General features: G+C 40.6%; 1 protein-coding gene across 1 annotated transcript in view; it reads right to left on the bottom strand.

Moving 5' to 3' along the window:
• Nucleotides 1–16,937, bottom strand: part of NAALADL1 (N-acetylated alpha-linked acidic dipeptidase like 1) — a 114,939-nt gene extending 98,002 nt beyond the window's left edge. Inside the window, exons 1-2 of the mRNA XM_073604881.1 lie at nucleotides 16,747–16,937; nucleotides 2,107–2,279 (exon numbers count right to left, since the gene is read on the bottom strand). Of these exons, the coding sequence (XP_073460982.1) occupies nucleotides 2,107–2,279; nucleotides 16,747–16,937 (364 nt within the window). The remainder of the gene's footprint in view (nucleotides 1–2,106; nucleotides 2,280–16,746) is intronic.
• Nucleotides 16,938–17,149: the final 212 nt, after the last annotated feature.

Genomic DNA, 17,149 nt, shown 5'->3' on the forward strand with positions numbered 1-17,149 from the left:
GACCATGTGATATTTCAGTTTTTCTTTTTTTAATAAATCTGCAAAAATGTCAACAATTCTGTGGCTTTTTTGTCAATATGGGGTGCTGTGTGTACATTAATGAGGAAAAAAATGAACTTAAATGATTTTAGCAAATGGCTGCAATATAACAAAGAGTGAAAAATTTAAGGGAGTCTGAATACTTTCCGTCCCCACTGTATGTGTGATTTCCAATTGTGCTACGGATGACCTTGCCAAACCAGTCCATACAGAATCAAAAGTCCTCCTTATCAAACAGACTGTCGATCGTGCCTGAGGGGACAGGACGGCACGATCGACAGTCTGTTTGATAAGGAGAACGCTCATAACATCCCGATGCCTGTGTGGTATAAGCCCGATCACGCTTTTCATAGAGTGATGCACTGGCGCACCTGTTCTGTGTAAGTACTCCTGAAGGGGGTTTATTTTGTGTAATAAACGGTATGAAACTTTATTGCACTATCGAGTTTTCTTATTACATATATCTCAGAGGGACACACTGAGGAGTCCAGGATCCCGGTACCATTAAAAGAGCCCAGAAGTGGTTCAAACGCGTGCTTTGACTGAGCTTAGTTGCAAACTTGCACGCTCTAAGGTGAACGTTCACTAGCTAAGGGGAGCACCTGAGTGATAACACTGTGGCATGTTTTGGATCACCTACTGGACCGTTTGAATTTATGGACTTTACCACCACAATTACCAGTGACGCTGCTGAAAGTCACATATATGCATAGGAGCCTCTTGATTTATAATTTATTTTGTATGGACTGGTTTGGCATGGTCATCCATAGCACAATTGGAAATCACACATATGCCTATTTACTTACTATTTTATTGATCACACCAGATATACTTCATATTTATTTATGTATTAATGTATGCACTTTGGCACCTACACTGATAGAGTGCGCATCACATTTAATACAATATATTTCTTCCAGCGCAGTTTATTTTATTTATATATGTGTTCAAAGTAGACTACATTCTGCAGTGTTTCTTCCTGCCTTAATCTCTTCCTAACCCCCTGGGTAGCTTTCTTGCACACAGATATGTTGAATAACTTTAACCTATACCAAACGATAGTACAACAAAAAGCAAAGTATCATATACCCCAATAGGTACCTCCTTACACACTGAAATACAAAAAAAATCAAAGATTCCTTATCACATACATTTTAGCTTGCTTAAAGAATATGTAGACCCAACATTTCATATTCCTGATATGTGCCTGTTGTACCATGTACTAATATGAAAACATATCATGTTCTTTTTGTATTGCTTCCTTTGTGTGAAATCCCTGGTGTTCCTGCCAGTTCCTCTGCTTTCCTATTTAAAACTGACCACACTAAGCAGGAGAACACACTGTGGTCCGTTCTCTAGTTATACTGAGAATTCAGCCTGCTCTTTTCCAATGTTCAGACTTGTCCTGACACCACCACCGCCACCACCACCTTCACAGAATTTAATTGTACAAATCAGTACTATGCTGGTTCTCCTCCCCTAGCTCCTATGTAGCTGAGAACAGAGGGAATGATCTCTGATAAAAAAGGGATAATGCATTTATAAGGTTTTTTATATCTATATACAAATGTTTTGTCTTTCATTTCTATTTTTAACTTAATGGGTTGCTTTACAAGGTGGAGGTTTATAATCACTTCAATTACAAAAGAAAACTCGTGGTAGGAATCTTCTATGCTACCCTAAGATACATAAAGAAATAAAAATACCATGAGCATAACAAAGAAAATTATCTTTCTTTGATATTTGTGATGGCCTGATAAGTAGGTTACTTACAAGCAATGAGAAGTAACAAATAATAACAATCATTTCATTAATATAAATTTACAGTACAATGAATATGACCACCAAAGGAGAAAAAGGATCTAGTGGTATCCTGCTATGTCTGCTCTTGCTCAGTCGATATTACATTTTATGCAACAAATGTTTGATATAGCAAACAGAATTTTACAGTTAAATAGTACTTATTTTTTAGTGTTGACTGTTTTAAATACTGGCTATAATCACTTTCATTGAGCAAGTCAGGGTTACTGAAATTATCAACATAATGATGTCAGAGATCAGACTTACCTATCTGCACAATGTTTGGCTTTTCTGCATCAGGAAAGGATAAATAGACATCATATCTTTCCTCCTTAGCATCATCAAGACCAGAAGCACTGTCTGTCCAGCGACTGAGTATGTACTTCACTAATGCTTCATCCCCATCCGTTGTGGCCATGTGAGGATATTCACTGAGTTTCCTGTTGGAGAGATTGGGGGTTAATATTATTTATAGACACAGAGCAAGAAATAGAATGAGAAACACCAAAGCAAAAAAGACCTTCAAAAATGTACTGTATTACGCCAACATGATCTACCATACCAGCAAATAAGGGCTTTTAAGTACCACAGGCAAACTTCTTGAAAACAACCATGGTTTATATACTGTATAAGTTTGGTTAAAGGAACATATTAGTAATATCAGAAAAGGCTTTAGACACCAATCAGTTTGTAAACACTATGGGGGTTGTTTACGAAAGGCAAATCCACTTCGCACTACAAGTGCAAACTACAAGTGCAAAGTGCACTTGAAATTGCACTGAAAGTGCACTTGGAAGTGCAGTCGCTGTAAATCTGAGGGGGAGATCTGAAATGAGGGGAAGCTCTGCTGATTTTATTATCCAATCATGTGCAAGCTAAAATGTTGTTTTTTATTTTCCTTGCATGTCCCCCTCGAATCTACAGTGACTGCACTTCCAAGTGCACTTTCAGTGCAATTTCAAGTGCACTTTGCACTTGTAGTGCAAAGTGGATTTGCCTTTAGTAAATAACTCCCTATGCCTCCTGTCACAATAAAAGATCCTACCAATACCATATTTTCGGGTATTGATAGGTATAGTGCACACTGGAGGGGTAGTTCCCTAGTTAGAAAGATCTCAAAAATTGAGATGTCTTGGATACATAGGATTAAAACTTATGTTCCTTATGGTCTTAATGTGGACATAGATGTTAATTGTCAGGTCACCTTGAGGCTAGGTGACAGATGCACTCTGTAGGAGTCAGAAGTGCACCGCTAGGTAGTGGACCCTAGGACTGACTGCTGCGGATTGAACCCTGGGAGGTTCAGGAAGCAGGTCTACTGGATCACTGACACAGATCCCACTGGGAGCTAGAGCATAGATTCCCCAGGGCGCGGAGTCTAAGAGCCAGCAGGTGTTTACCAGAGCCTCTAGTGGTGAGGATGGACTGCGCTGCAGTCTGGCTCCAGGTCGCGGCCCCCTGGGTCTCACAGCTCACGCTCACGGTAGACTACAGGAGAAGAGGAAGGAGGCAGCAGGCTGGAACAACAAGGAAAGTAAGGGACAAGCCAAGGTCGGGGCCACAAGCAGACAAGGACAACAGCGTTCACGCCAAGGTTCAGGGTCACAGGCAAACAGGGATGGTCGGGGACACGCCAAAGGTCAGGGTCACGAGCAGACAGGAATAGTTAAGAACAGGCCAAAGTTGGTAACTGGAATCAGACGTAGGAGACACAGCAAGTACACACGAAAGCTAACACACAATGGTTGATCAGCACTGCTGGCTTGCAGTGCACAGCTTAATATAGGGTTCCCTGTTAGGGCCTGGGGTGGGGCCATGCTTAGAGGAGAGGTTACAAAAGCAGTCAGGTGAGGGTCAGCTGGTCTCTAGAGATGAACACATGGAGACAGGTAAGCTGACAGACAAACTCTATTGCATAACCATGACATTAATGCTTTTATAGATAATTCTTGAGTTTATGTCTGGTTGATAAAATGTTTTTTAAACTCGATCTGAATTTTGGTTATCAGTCGATATTGATAAGTTAATATTAACCTATTGCTATTTGGCATTAAGTACCTCATCTAGCTGGTGTTTTTTTTATATTTTTACTTTTCCAATTTTATATCTAGCTCTGGGTCTTTTCCAGTGAGGGTTGCCTTGTATCTTTGTATCTTATAGTTTGGAGAAATTAAGGGGTTTTTTTATAGAATAATAAGTCCTTATCCCCAATGATTTTTCTATTTTTTACCCAATATCTTTGATGAGGACTGTTAATGCAGTATTCTGTTGGCTGCATTGCCCTTCTGGCAAATCTTTATTTTTATCTTTATTTCAATTCTGTCAGTGTATATTACTGTTTTTATATACCCCTATTGATTCAGCAGGTTTTAACCATTGTAATGTTGATTGTTCCCTGTAGGGGCCGCCCACACTCTCTAGGGATACTAGGGAATTAGACATTTCCTGTTTCCATATTAGATGCTAGCAGTGGATGACTTATTTACTGTGTTCTTTACAATATCTACAGTGACTTTATTTTTACTGAGTCGATATGTAAGTACTACTGATGGCAGTGGGTCATACACTGTGATCACTAGTTCTCTTACAGAGAGGACTGAAGCAGTCTTCTGACAGTCTTAGTAAGATCGATTCCTTCAGTTTTTTAGATAGGTATATTTTATATACTAACCTTCCTCCTAGCTGTTGGGTTAATCAAACTTTGTAGGTTTTTGTTTTGAAGGTCCACACATATATATTTTACTGTTTTAGTTGATTTAAGGGCAATTGCCCTCTCTCAAAATGGCAGATCTACGAGAACGACTGCCCAATGCTCAGATCGAGGTGTGGTTGTTGTTTGTATTGTATATTTAGCGGTGGGTCAGTACGCCGCCCGTGCCCCAGGATGACGTCATTTTGTGCTAAAACGCTTTGGGAGGAGCGACGTGCTGATGTCACCGCGTTTGCGCGGGTCCCGGAAGGACGGGCTGTTACACAGAGCCAGCCGTATTTTATCCATGCGTGTTTTATGCTACATGTTGTACGTGCAACCTTTATTTTTCTAATAAATAGCGTAAAAGATTTTATGCTATGGAAGCTTTATCTCTTTTTGGGGATTTATGTGACCGAGTGTCTCCATGAGTGGCGAGTACCATTCCCTTCAGCCCAATCTCCTTGAACGGACAAAGGCCTTGGCTGGGTCTAAAGCCATAAGCGAGAGAGACCTCTCGTAACAAGAGGTCATTACTAGCTGGTAAGCAGCCAATCTGAGAGGTGGAGGCTCTATCACTTGTGATCACACACCATTCCGGTGATGGATAATGCACTTTGGGATTGATAGGACTTCGGTGTATCACCCTTTGGACTTTTTTTAGTTTTTTGTTTGTTTCTGTTATTCCTTTTTTATATAGCACAACTCTATTTGAACTATATACAGTATCTCACAGAAGTGAGTACACCCCTTACATTTTTGTAAATATTTTATTATATCTTTTCATGTGGCAACACTGAAGAAATGACACTTTGCTACAATGTAAAGTAGTGAGTGTACAGCTCGTATAACAGTGTAAATTTGCTGTCCCCTCAAATTAACTCAACACACAGCCATTAATGTCTAAACCGCTAGCAACATTGGGCCCAAATTGGGCCCAATTAGCCATTTCCCTCCCCGGTGTCATGTGACTCGCTAGTGTTACATGGTCTCAGGTGTGAATGGGAAGTAGGTGTGTTAAGTTTGGTGTTATCGCTCTCACTCTGCCATATTGGAATAATCGGATGATTGGATGATTGGCTGCAATACTCAAAAGTCTCACTAGATGTCAGTGTACTTTATACACATATATGGTAATGACTCTGTTGTTTCTCAGAATATGTTATTCTTTCCTGCAGTGCTTGATACAATGTTGCAAGAAGCAGTTGCTAATGTTTAACTGTACACTTGCTAATGTATATGCAACTGTACAACAGGGTCATAGTAAATTATACAGAAGTAATGGATAAATTACATTTGATCTGTTTTTGATGAGAATATGGGTAGAATTATTATTTTTCATGGGGATTATGGGAGGAATATCACGTTAACACCTAACAATGAACATATTTATCCTATTACTGATAATAATATGCATATAATTATTTTTCTACATGGGGATTATGGGTGGAATATTGTAGTTAGTTGCTTTTATATGCATTTTTTACATCGGAGTTAAGCCATCCAGGACTTTTGTTCGCTCTTTTAAATTTATTACCCAATGGGATGCATTGGCTAATGCCCTTATTTAATATGCTCTTTAAGCAAACCCATCTCTCCCATGTGTTCTTTGTTCCTAAGATTTTATCCCAATTAATGCCTTCTAGCAACGTTTGTAGTTTAGGGAAGTTGGCTCTTTTGAAATTCAGTGTCTTTGTATTCCCCTTATGTTTCCTATTTGTGTGATTTATACTGAAGCCAATTGACCTGTGATCACTGTTACCTAAATTTCCCCGTATTTCCACATCCGTGATCGGGGCTGTATTGTTGGTAATCAGTAGATCCAGAAACGCTTTATTTCTAGTTGGTGCGTCTACCATCTGACCCATAAAATTGTCCTGCAAGACATTTAGGAACTGGTGAGCCTTAGATGAATGCGTGGTTCCCTCCGCCTAGTCTATGTCTGGATAATTAAAATCCCCCATTACGATAAAACTTCCCATCCTTGCTGCTAATCCAATTTGTGATAGGAGAGCTGTCTCCCCTTCCTCCCTCAGGTTAGGGGGCCTATAGCATACTCCCAGTATTATTTCCCCCTTAGGTTCACCCCTTTTGAGCTCTACCCATAAGGATTCCACCTCCTCCCTAGCTCCCTTAGTGATGTCATCTCTCACATTCACTTGTACATTATTCTTGATATATAGGCATACCCCTCCCCCTTTTTTACCCTCTCTATCCTTGTGATAAAGGGTATACCCTTGAATGGTTGCCAGCCAATCATGAGAGCTGTTGAACCAATCCAAATCCTCCTCGTACAACAGTATCTCGAGTTCACCCATCTTGTCCAGACTCCTGGCATTGGTGAACATGCCACATAGTTTAGACCGGTCGCATGTTATCCTATTATTGGGTGTTCTGAGATTGCAACTAGGACTTGCTACTATACTTACCTTGGGTTTATGTGCTTTGGTCAACCTATCACTAATGCCCCCAATACTACCCTCTGGAATATTTTCCACGCTGACTATCTCTACCTCTGGACCCTCCCCCCCTTCGCCTAGTTTAAAAACCCCTCTAACTTTTTGCCCATCTTCATTCCCAGCTGATCTGCACCTTCCTCATTTAGGTGCAGTCCATCCCTTCTATAGTACTGGTTATCAACTGAGAAGTCCCAGTCCTCCAGGAACTCAAACCCCTCCTTACTACACCAGCTCTTCAGCCACTTGTTTACTTCCCTAATCTCCCTCTGCCATTCTGGTGTGGCTCGATGTACCGGTTCCTGAGAATACTACCTTGGAGGTCCTTTTCCTCAATTTAGCTCCCAAGTACCTAAAATCATTCTTTAGGACACTCCATCTGCCTATGACTTTGTCATTGGTGCCAACATGCACCATGACAGCCGGGTCTTCCCCAGCCCCTCCCAGTAATCAGTCAACAAGATCCGTGATGTGCCAAACCTGAGCGCCCTTTAGACAACATACAGTTCGGTGCTTCAGGTCTTTGTTACAGATTGGCCTCTTTGTCCTTCTAAGAATTGAGCCCCCTACCACCAGTCTTTCCTTTCACTTCGCTTCCCCCCTACTCTCACTGGAGGAGTTCTTCCCCTGGCAGCTAGGAGAGTCCCTCAGCTCCAGCAGTGCTGGTCCCTGACTGGTTTCACCAATGTCACTCAATGGAGCTTACTTAATGGGATGCTCCAGCCCTGCATCGGCCTCCCTGGCACTTCCCCCTCTACCCTTCCTGACTGTCACCCATCTACTCTTTCCATGTGCCTGCACTTCTTTGTCTCCACCCGCCTCTGTGCTGGCCCCTGCCGGCACCTGCCATGTACGTTATTGGCTCTCCTTTAGTATGGAGGGACTTCTCAGTGCTGACAGTTGCTCCCCCAGGTTCAGAACCTGGGCTTTCAGGGAAACAATGTGCTTACATTTTGTACAGCAGTATTCACCATCGATTAGATGATCAAGAAACGCATAGATGTACAATGAGTCGCCTCTCGTTGATTGAAATACCTTGATTGGAAACAATGTGAATTGGCAAGAAGTGAACAGGACCTTTAATGTTATTTCTTCCAATGTGATTCCAAGCACAGGCCTTGTCTACTTTATTACTAATAAAGATACCACTCTCTAGGTCACTTCAGAAGATTTCTTCTGTCTTCCTGTCCCATTGACTTGTTTTCACTGACACAAAAAGTAAGGGAAAAATCTATTTGTAGGGAACACAAGAAGAAGTGAAATGTGACTCCATGCAAAAGCCAAAATAATTTGCCTGGAGATATACTTCAAGAAGCAAAGTGACTGAAACTTCTTTGCTCAATATATTGTTATTTGGTGAACCCAGTATTTTAAAAGTCAGACATAAGACAGCACACCCAAATTACTTGCTCAGCTTGCTTTTACTGTAAGGCTTGAAGTTAAACTTGAGTTTAGGAGTTCTTGGTGTTTTTTTTCCCAAAGCTCCTAAACGCAACTCCATAAAAGTCTATGTGTCCATGTACACATAGGCTTTTAGCAGAGTTTAGGTGCTGCAGCATTTAGGTGAGCTTAAACCTCCTTTAACCCCCCTCTCTTGAACACAGAAGAATCGCGTTCAGGATAGGAAGGTTCTCACTGTGGGAACATGCCGCAATTTTGGCGCGTCCTGTGTTTTTTCCCATGGCTGCGGTAAATGTAGGCCAAGTGTATATGAAGCCTAAGACAAAAAAATGCACCGTTTTTTAAGCTTTTGTCCTGCGGTCATGTGACTACACATACAATACTCCTTCATGTCCTCCCTCCTCATAGCAGTGTGTGCCTACAGCAAGCGGTGGGCATAGTGTGACATCATACAAAGTGGGGAAGCATGCTCCCAATCTGTGTGCATGCATTGCAGAAGGCAGATCAACTCTCATATCTGCTGCAGCTGCTTTACAGCAGGGCGGGAGGGCATGGCCACAAAACAGACTGTGGGATATACATGCATACCTGTATCACCTACAAAAAGTATTTGATCCCATGATGATTTTGTACGTTTGTGAAAAAGTAAACCAAATAAAATAGTATAGTGCAGCGCTAATGTAATGAGAAAAACAGTGAAGCTATCCCAATGAGAAATTGGGGTATATATAAGTGCAAATACAATATTATTATTAACCACTTCCGGACCATTCACTGTATATATACGTCATTTTTTTAAAGATGGATATCTCGGTAACGGCAGCAGCTGCTGCCACAACCGAGGTTTCCATCTTTAGGGCCGGCGTTTCTGTACACGATAACTGTGGTCTCTGCGGCGGGTTCGCCACGAGATCACCGTTATCGGCGGCGGGAGAGGTGCCACCCCCCCTCCCGCCGCTCTCCCGCACCCTCGGGACCTGTCACTGCTGAGGTACTGAGACGAGTGAGGCCAAGATGGCCCCCACCCGTCTCTATACCATAGGACGGTCGGAGCGATGTCATTACGTCAGCTCCGCCCACTTCTCTTAAAGGCACAATTTTTTTTGTGTCATTTTTTTTAAACAACTTTTTTTTTTTTTTTTTTTGCATTTTGGTCTAAATATGAGATCTGAGGACTTTTTGACCCCAGATCTCATATTTAAGAGGACCTGTCATGCTTTTTTCTATTACAAGGGATGTTTACATTCCTTGTAATAGGAATAAAAGTGATCCAAATTTTTTTTTTTTAAAAACAATGAAAAAATAAATAAAATAAATTAAAATAAATAATAATAAAAAAAAAAAATTTTTTTTAAAGCGCCCTGTCCCGACGAGCTCGCGCGCAGACGCGAACGCATACGTGAGTAGCGCCCGCATATGAAAACGGTGGTCAAACCACACATGTGAGATATCGCCGCGACCAGTAGAGTGAGAGCAATAATTCTAGCACTAGACCTCCTCTGTAACGCAAAACATGCAATCTGTAGAATTTTTTAAACGTCGCCTATGGAGATTTTTAAGGGTAAAAGTTTGACGCCATTCCACGAGCGGGCGCAATTTTGAAGCGTGACATGATGGGTATCAATTTACTTGGCGTAACATTATATTTCACAATATAAAAAAAAATTGGGCTAACTTTACTGTTGTCTTATTTTTTTAATCAAAAAAGTGAATTTTTTCGCAAATATGGTGCCGCTATTTTATTCTCTAGGGTGTTAGAAAAAAAACAATATATAATGTTTGGGGGTTCTAAGTAATTTTCTAGCAAAAAAACCTGTTTTAAACTTGTAAACACCTAAAATCCAAAACGAGGCTGGTCTTAAAGTGGTTAAACCACAATATTGTTGAAGTGTAGATCAACAGTGATAGTGTATATAAAGTGCATATAGTCCATATATGACATCAAAATGGTGACTATAAATGAATGTGAACTGGTTGTCTGTAGATAATCCACCACCGTAAGGAAAGAGGCTTACCAGACAGGTTGAACCCAACAAGGCGTATGCCTGATGAGTCAACTAAGCTTTTGGTGTAACACACCAATTTGTACGATTTTGTACGTTGGTCCACTGACAAAGAAATGATCAGTCTATAATTTTAATGGTAGGTTTATTTTAACAGTGAGAGACAGGTTAACAACAACAAAAATCCAGAAAAACGCATTTCAAAAAAGTTATAAATTGATTTGCATTTTAATGAGTAAAATAAATATTTGATACCTTCACAAACATGACTTAGTACATGGTGGCAAAACCCTTGTTGGCAATCACAGAGGTCAGACATTTGTTGTAGTTGGCCACCAGGTTTGCACACATCTCAGAAGGGATTTTGTCCCACTCCTCTTTGCAGATCCTCTCCAAGTCATTAAGGTTTCGAGGCTGACATTTGGTAATTCTAACTTTCTGCTCCCTCCACATATTTTCTATGGGATTAAGGTCTGGAGACTTGCTAGGCCACTCCAGGTCCTTAATGTGCTTCTTCTTGAGCCACTCCTTTGTTGCATTGGCTGTGTGTTTTGGGTCATTGTCATGCTGGAATACCCATCCCCGACTCATTTTCAATGCCCTGGGTGAGGGAAGGAGGTTCTCACCCAAGATTTGACTGTACATGGCCCCGTCCATCGTCCCTTTGATGCGGTGAAGTTGTCCTGTCCCCTTAGCAGAAAAACACCCCCAAAGCATAATGTTTCCACCTACATGGTTGACGGTGGGGATGGTGTTTTTGGGGTCACAGGCAGCATTCCTCCTCCAAACACAGCGAGTTGAGTCGATGCCAAAATGCTCCATTTTGATCTCTTCTGACCACAACACTTTCACCCAGTTCTCCTCTGAATCATTCAGATGTTCATTAGCAAACTTCAGCCTGGCCTGTACATGTGCTTTCTTGAGCAGGGGGACCTTGCGGGTGCTGCCAGATTATAGTCCTTCATGGCGTAGTGTGTTACCAATTGTTTTCTTGGTCCCAGCTGCCTTGGGATCATCGACGCGATTCTCCTGTGTAGTTCTGGGCTGATCGTTCTCATGATCATTGAAACTCCACGAGGTGAGATCTTGCATGGAGCCCCAGACCCAGGGGGATTGACAGTTATTTTGCTTTTCTTCCATTTGCAAATAATCGCACCAACTGTTGTCACCCTCTCACCAAGCTGCTTGGCGATGGTTATGTAGCCCATTCCAGCCTTGTGTAGGTCTACAATCTTGTCCCTGGCAGCTCTTTGGTCTTGGCCATGGTGGAGAGATTGGAATCTGATTGATTGATTGCTTCTGTGGACAAATGTCTTTTATACAGGTAACAAGCTGAGATTAGAAGCACTCCCTTTAATAGAGTGCTCCTAATCTCAGCTCATTACCTGTATAGAAGACATCTGGGAGCCAAAAATCTTGCTGATTAATAGAGATCAAATACTTATTTCACTCATTAAAATGCAAATCAATTTATAACTTTTTTGAAATGTGGTTTTCTGGATATTTTTGTTGTTATGCTGTCTCTCACTGTTAAAATAATAATTTTATCCCAGAACAGCGCCACACCTACCTTTCCTCATTTAACATTGCATTTACATTCCACTTAGGTGGTTGTACCGTAGGGGCAGCAGTTTTCTTCCGCTTTTTCATTTAATTCTGTAAGCAAGGGGCCAACACATTTTTTACACTGTTAAAATAAACCTACCATTAAAATTTTAGGCTGATCACTCCTATATTAGTGGGCAAAAGCGGCAGGGGATCAAATACTTTTTCCCCTCACTGTAGCAGAGGTCCCAGGCATTGATCTGCTTCAGTGCTTGGAATGGTCAGTTTGATTGAGGAACCAAACGGAATTGGCAGTATCTCCAGATATACAACAAAAGACAAAATACAATTTTTACAGGTTATATCTTTCAAGAACTATAGGTATAAGCCAACACATTTAAGAAATCACAAGTTTTATGGTAACATATGCTTTAATCCAGTTATAGCTGGATTAGTTATAGTAGTTATAGTACAATAACAAAAATATAGAAGAGCATACAAGTAAAATGTCAAAGTCACAGAAAAAATACTTGAAAATAAACACTACAACAATAGCTCAATATGTTCATCGAAAATACACTATACGTTCTCTTTAAATATTAAATCCAATACAAGTGTATTGGTAAGGTCTGTTTATTTGTTGCTTTTTTATCTTATCTCATCCATTCTTATCTTATCTTATTTAACTTGCTCATTCAGCAAATTATCTTATCGGCAAAAGTTTACTTCTGCATTAAGAATTTTAAAGTACTTTAGCTGTCAAATCTGAGAAAACCCCACTGTACTGTATGTTAGTTAGAAGTTCCCATCCACACAGGTTACATTTTCAATGTTTTAGACAGCAAACATTTCTGAAAAAGTTCAGAGTAAAGCCTGGTAAACATCGGACTTTTGGTCCCTACAGATCTTCTCTAAATCTTTAAGGTTTCTTGGCTGTTGCCTGGCAACTCAAAGTTTCAGCTCCCTCCATAAATTTTCTATAGGATTATAGGAGATCCACCTAATTTTTTACTGCAGCTGCTGACTTTTAAAATAAGGACACTTACCTGTCCAGGGTGCCCGCGATGTTGGCACCCGAAGCCGATCTATCCCTCGGCTGTCGGGTGCTGCCGCTGCCATCCTCCCTGCAGTTTTCTGGGACCCGTGTGTCTCCCAGAAGACAGCGGGGGGGGGTGGCGTAGATACCCACGGGTGGCTCGGTTATCTATGCCCGGAAGTGGGAGCAAAATACCTGTATTAGACAGGTATCTGCTCCCCCCTCCCCCCTGAAAGGTGCCAAATGTGACACCGGAGGGGGAGAGGAACCGAAAAAGCGGAAGTTCCATTTTTGGGTGGAATTCCCCTTTAAGGTTTGGAGACTGGCTTGGCGGCTCTGTGACCTTAATGTGCTCCTTCTTGAGCCACTCCTTTGTTGCCTTGGCGCTATATTTTGGGCCATTGTCATGCTGGAAGACCCATCCATGACCCATCTTCAGTGTTCTGGCTGGACTGTAGGGATGATGTTCTTTGGTTTATAGTCAGCATTTTTCTTCCTCCAAACATGGCGAGTCGAGTTAATGCCAAAGACTTCAGCACTTTCTCCCAATCTTTCTCAGAATCATTTAGATGTTCATTGGCATGACTGTAATTTATGGAGGGAGCTGAAACTTCGAGTTGCCAAGTGACAGCCAAGAAACCCGAAGGATTTAAAGAAGATCTGTAAAGAAAAGGGGATCAAAATCCCTCCTGAGATGTGTGCAAACCTGGTCAACAACTACAAGAAACATCTTACCTCTTTGCTTGCCAATAAGGGTTTCTCCACCAAGTACTAAGTCATGTTTTGCTTGGGAATCAAATACTTATTTCACTCACTGAACTGAAACTTAATTTATAGCATTTGTTTTATTTGTTTTTTCTGGATTGTTGGTTGATATTCTGCCTCTATCATATAAAATACACCTATGATAAAAAAGTATAGACCCGCCATTTCTTTGTAAGTGGGCAAGTGGGCAAACTTATAAAATCTGCAGGGGGTCAAATACTTTTTTCCTCCCACTGTATATGTATACACAAACGGCTTGCCTTTCATATATATGTTTAAATATATATATATATATTTGAAAACAGCTTCAAGTGAAAGTCAAGGCATTGCAAAAATTACAAGCCAAGCCCCTGACCCCCAGAGTATTCCTCAGCCTATTTTTTCTATTTTTAACAGGTTTTTTGCAGATATCACAGAGACACAATAAAATGCTTCCAATTGTATATCCAAGAGACCAAAATAGAGCAAAAAAGGAGTAGTTAATGTAATAGTTAATACACTGTAGTGAGCCTTAAAGTTGTCTCTAAACATAAGGTGATAGTCAGATAATCAACTGCCAATGCTCTTATTTAACAACAGTGACATAAACATGTCTGTTTGTATCACCCAAGCATCCCTGTTTTTGCAATGAGCAGAATCTCATGGCTCTGTCCTTTAACTGCTTCAGCCCGGAAGATTTTTCCCCCTTACTGACCAGAGCTCTTTTTGCGATTCGGCATTGTGTCGCTTTAACTGACAATTGCGCGGTCATGCAACGCTGCACCCAAACAAAATTGACGTCCTTTTTTTCCCACAAATAGAGCTTTCTTTTGGTGGTATTTGATCACCTCTGCGGTTTTTATTTTTTGCGCTATAAACCAAAAAATAGGGACAATTTTGAAAAAAAGCAATATTTTTTACTTTTTGCTATAATAAATATCCCCCAAAAATATATAAAAAAACTAATTTTTTTCTTCCGTTTTAGGCGGATATGTATTCTTCTACATATTTTTGTAAAAAAATAGCAATAAGCGTATATTGATTGGTTTGCGCAAAAGTTATCGCGTCTACAAAATAGGGGATAATTTTATGGCATTTTTATTATGATTTTTTTTTCATTAGTAATGGTGGCGATCTGCGATTTTTATCATGACTGCGACATTATGACGGACACATCGGACACTTTTGACACTATTTTGGGACCATTGTCATTTATACAGCGATCAGTACTATAAAAATGCACTGATTACTGTGTAAATAACACTGGCAGGGAAAGGGTTAAACACTAGGGGGCGATCAAAGGGTTAAGTGTGTCCTAGGGAGTGATTCTAACTGTGGGGGGATGGGCTACAACTCACATGACAGTGATCACTGCTCCAGATGCAAGGGAGCAGTGATCTCTGTCATGACACTAGGCAGAACGGGGAAATGCCTTGTATACATAGCCCGCCCGGTAGCCCCACCAATTAAAGGGGACGTACAGGTACGCCCATTTGCCCACCACTGCCATTGTGCCAACGTATATCAGCGCACGGCGGTCGGCAAGTGGTTAAGCTGGCCATACACTGATCAAAATGTATGATTGTGTGGCCTCCCCTGCTCAACAGAAGTCGATTATTTAATTAACTTCTGTTGATGGGACATGTTGGAAAGTTTTCAGCCAATCAGCATCTATAGTCAATCAACAGCAATCACTGATCAGTGGAATCCTAAACATATTAAATAGGTGTTATTGCAATGTGTATGATTTTTCTCGAACTAAAACCACATTCATTTGTGCAAGAAAAAGTTTCCATTCTGTTACTTCGAATTCCCCTGTCACTACCTTCAACAATGAATATGACCCCAACTAACCATTCGAAAATTAAACAATTGTTACAAAACACAGTGGACCAACACCAGCAGATGACATTGCTCCCCAAATCATCACTGACTGGAAACTTCACACTGGACCTCATGCAACTTGGATTCTGTGCCTCTGCACTCTACCTCCAGACTCTGGGTCCTTGATTTCGAAATGAAATGCAACATTTTTCACAGTCTGTGAGCCCTTTACCAGGAAATTCTAGAGCACTTCATGCTTCCCTCTGCTGACCAGCTTTATGGAGATGCTGATTTCATTTTCCAGCAGGACTTGGCACCTTTCCACACTACCAAAAGTACCAATATCTGGTTTAATGATCATGGTATCATTTTGCTTGATTGGCCAGCAAGCTCACCTAACCTAAACCCCATAGAGGATCTGTGGGGTATTGTCAAGAGGAAGATGAGAGACACCAGATCCAACAATGCAGATGAGCTGAAAGCCATTATCAAAGAAAACTGGGCTTCCATAACACCTCAGCAGTGCCACATGCTGATCGTCTCCAAGCCACGCCGCTTTGACGCAGTAATTCATTCAAAAGGAGCCCCGAAAAGGATTGAGTGCATACTATATTGTACATGGACATACTTTTCAGTAAGCCAACATTTTTCTATTAAAAATAATTTTTCTTATTGGTCTTATGTAATATTCTAATTTGCTGAGATACTGAATTTTGTGTTTTCACTAGCTTTGGCCATAATCATCAAATTTAAAAGAAAGAAATTGTTGAAATATATTACTCTGTGTGTAACACATCTATATAAAATATATGAGTTTCACTTTTTGAATTGAATTACTGAAATAAATCAACTTTTTGATGATATTCTAATTTTATGAGATGTACCTGTATATTTTAAACCTCAGCTTTGAAAAGTTTTGGATAGATTAGGGAAGATTTACATTTGTAAACTTTTTATTACTGTCTATGCCCACTATGAGGAGAATTTGTGTCACATTTTAGTTGTCTCCATAGGTGATGTCTCTTCCTCTTTAACCTGCCACCTGTAACATGGAGAGGAAATGAGGGAAATCTCCGTCATTGGGATTTAGACAGCAGTAACATTTTTAAAGATATTCTAAACCTTCCTCAGTCTATAAGAAAAAAAGATTTTGCTGGGATTGAACATTAAAGAGAGACTCATTCCATTCATGTACAATTTTGCACTCACCTCAAATTATCTTCTATTTTTTTATTATCGACTTCTTTCATGAACTCTCTGATAAAGTTTTCATCTAAATCCTGAGAAATATCTTTGGCCCAGGATGGAGTTTTTGAAATACCAAAGTGACCAATGAGTAATCCAATGGCCAGTATTACAGCTCCACCAACTATACCACCTAGGATCTTCCACAGGTTCATGGTTCTTTGATGATCCAAGGTAACTAAGGAAAGAACGTCTTTAGTGCTCAGGACACTTTATAAAAGTACAATCTCGCTGTGACCTTGCGTCCTGATCCGCCTCTAGATTATGGAGTACAGTTTTCTGCACCTTCTATAACAGGCATGTTACACATTATCAATACTGAGCTATAAAACATTTTTGTCAGTCTTAATGACCAAAATCTGTCCTT

Source organism: Aquarana catesbeiana, linkage group LG11 (genome assembly GCF_042186555.1).
Source record: "Aquarana catesbeiana isolate 2022-GZ linkage group LG11, ASM4218655v1, whole genome shotgun sequence".
Lineage (NCBI taxonomy): Eukaryota > Metazoa > Chordata > Amphibia > Anura > Ranidae > Aquarana > Aquarana catesbeiana.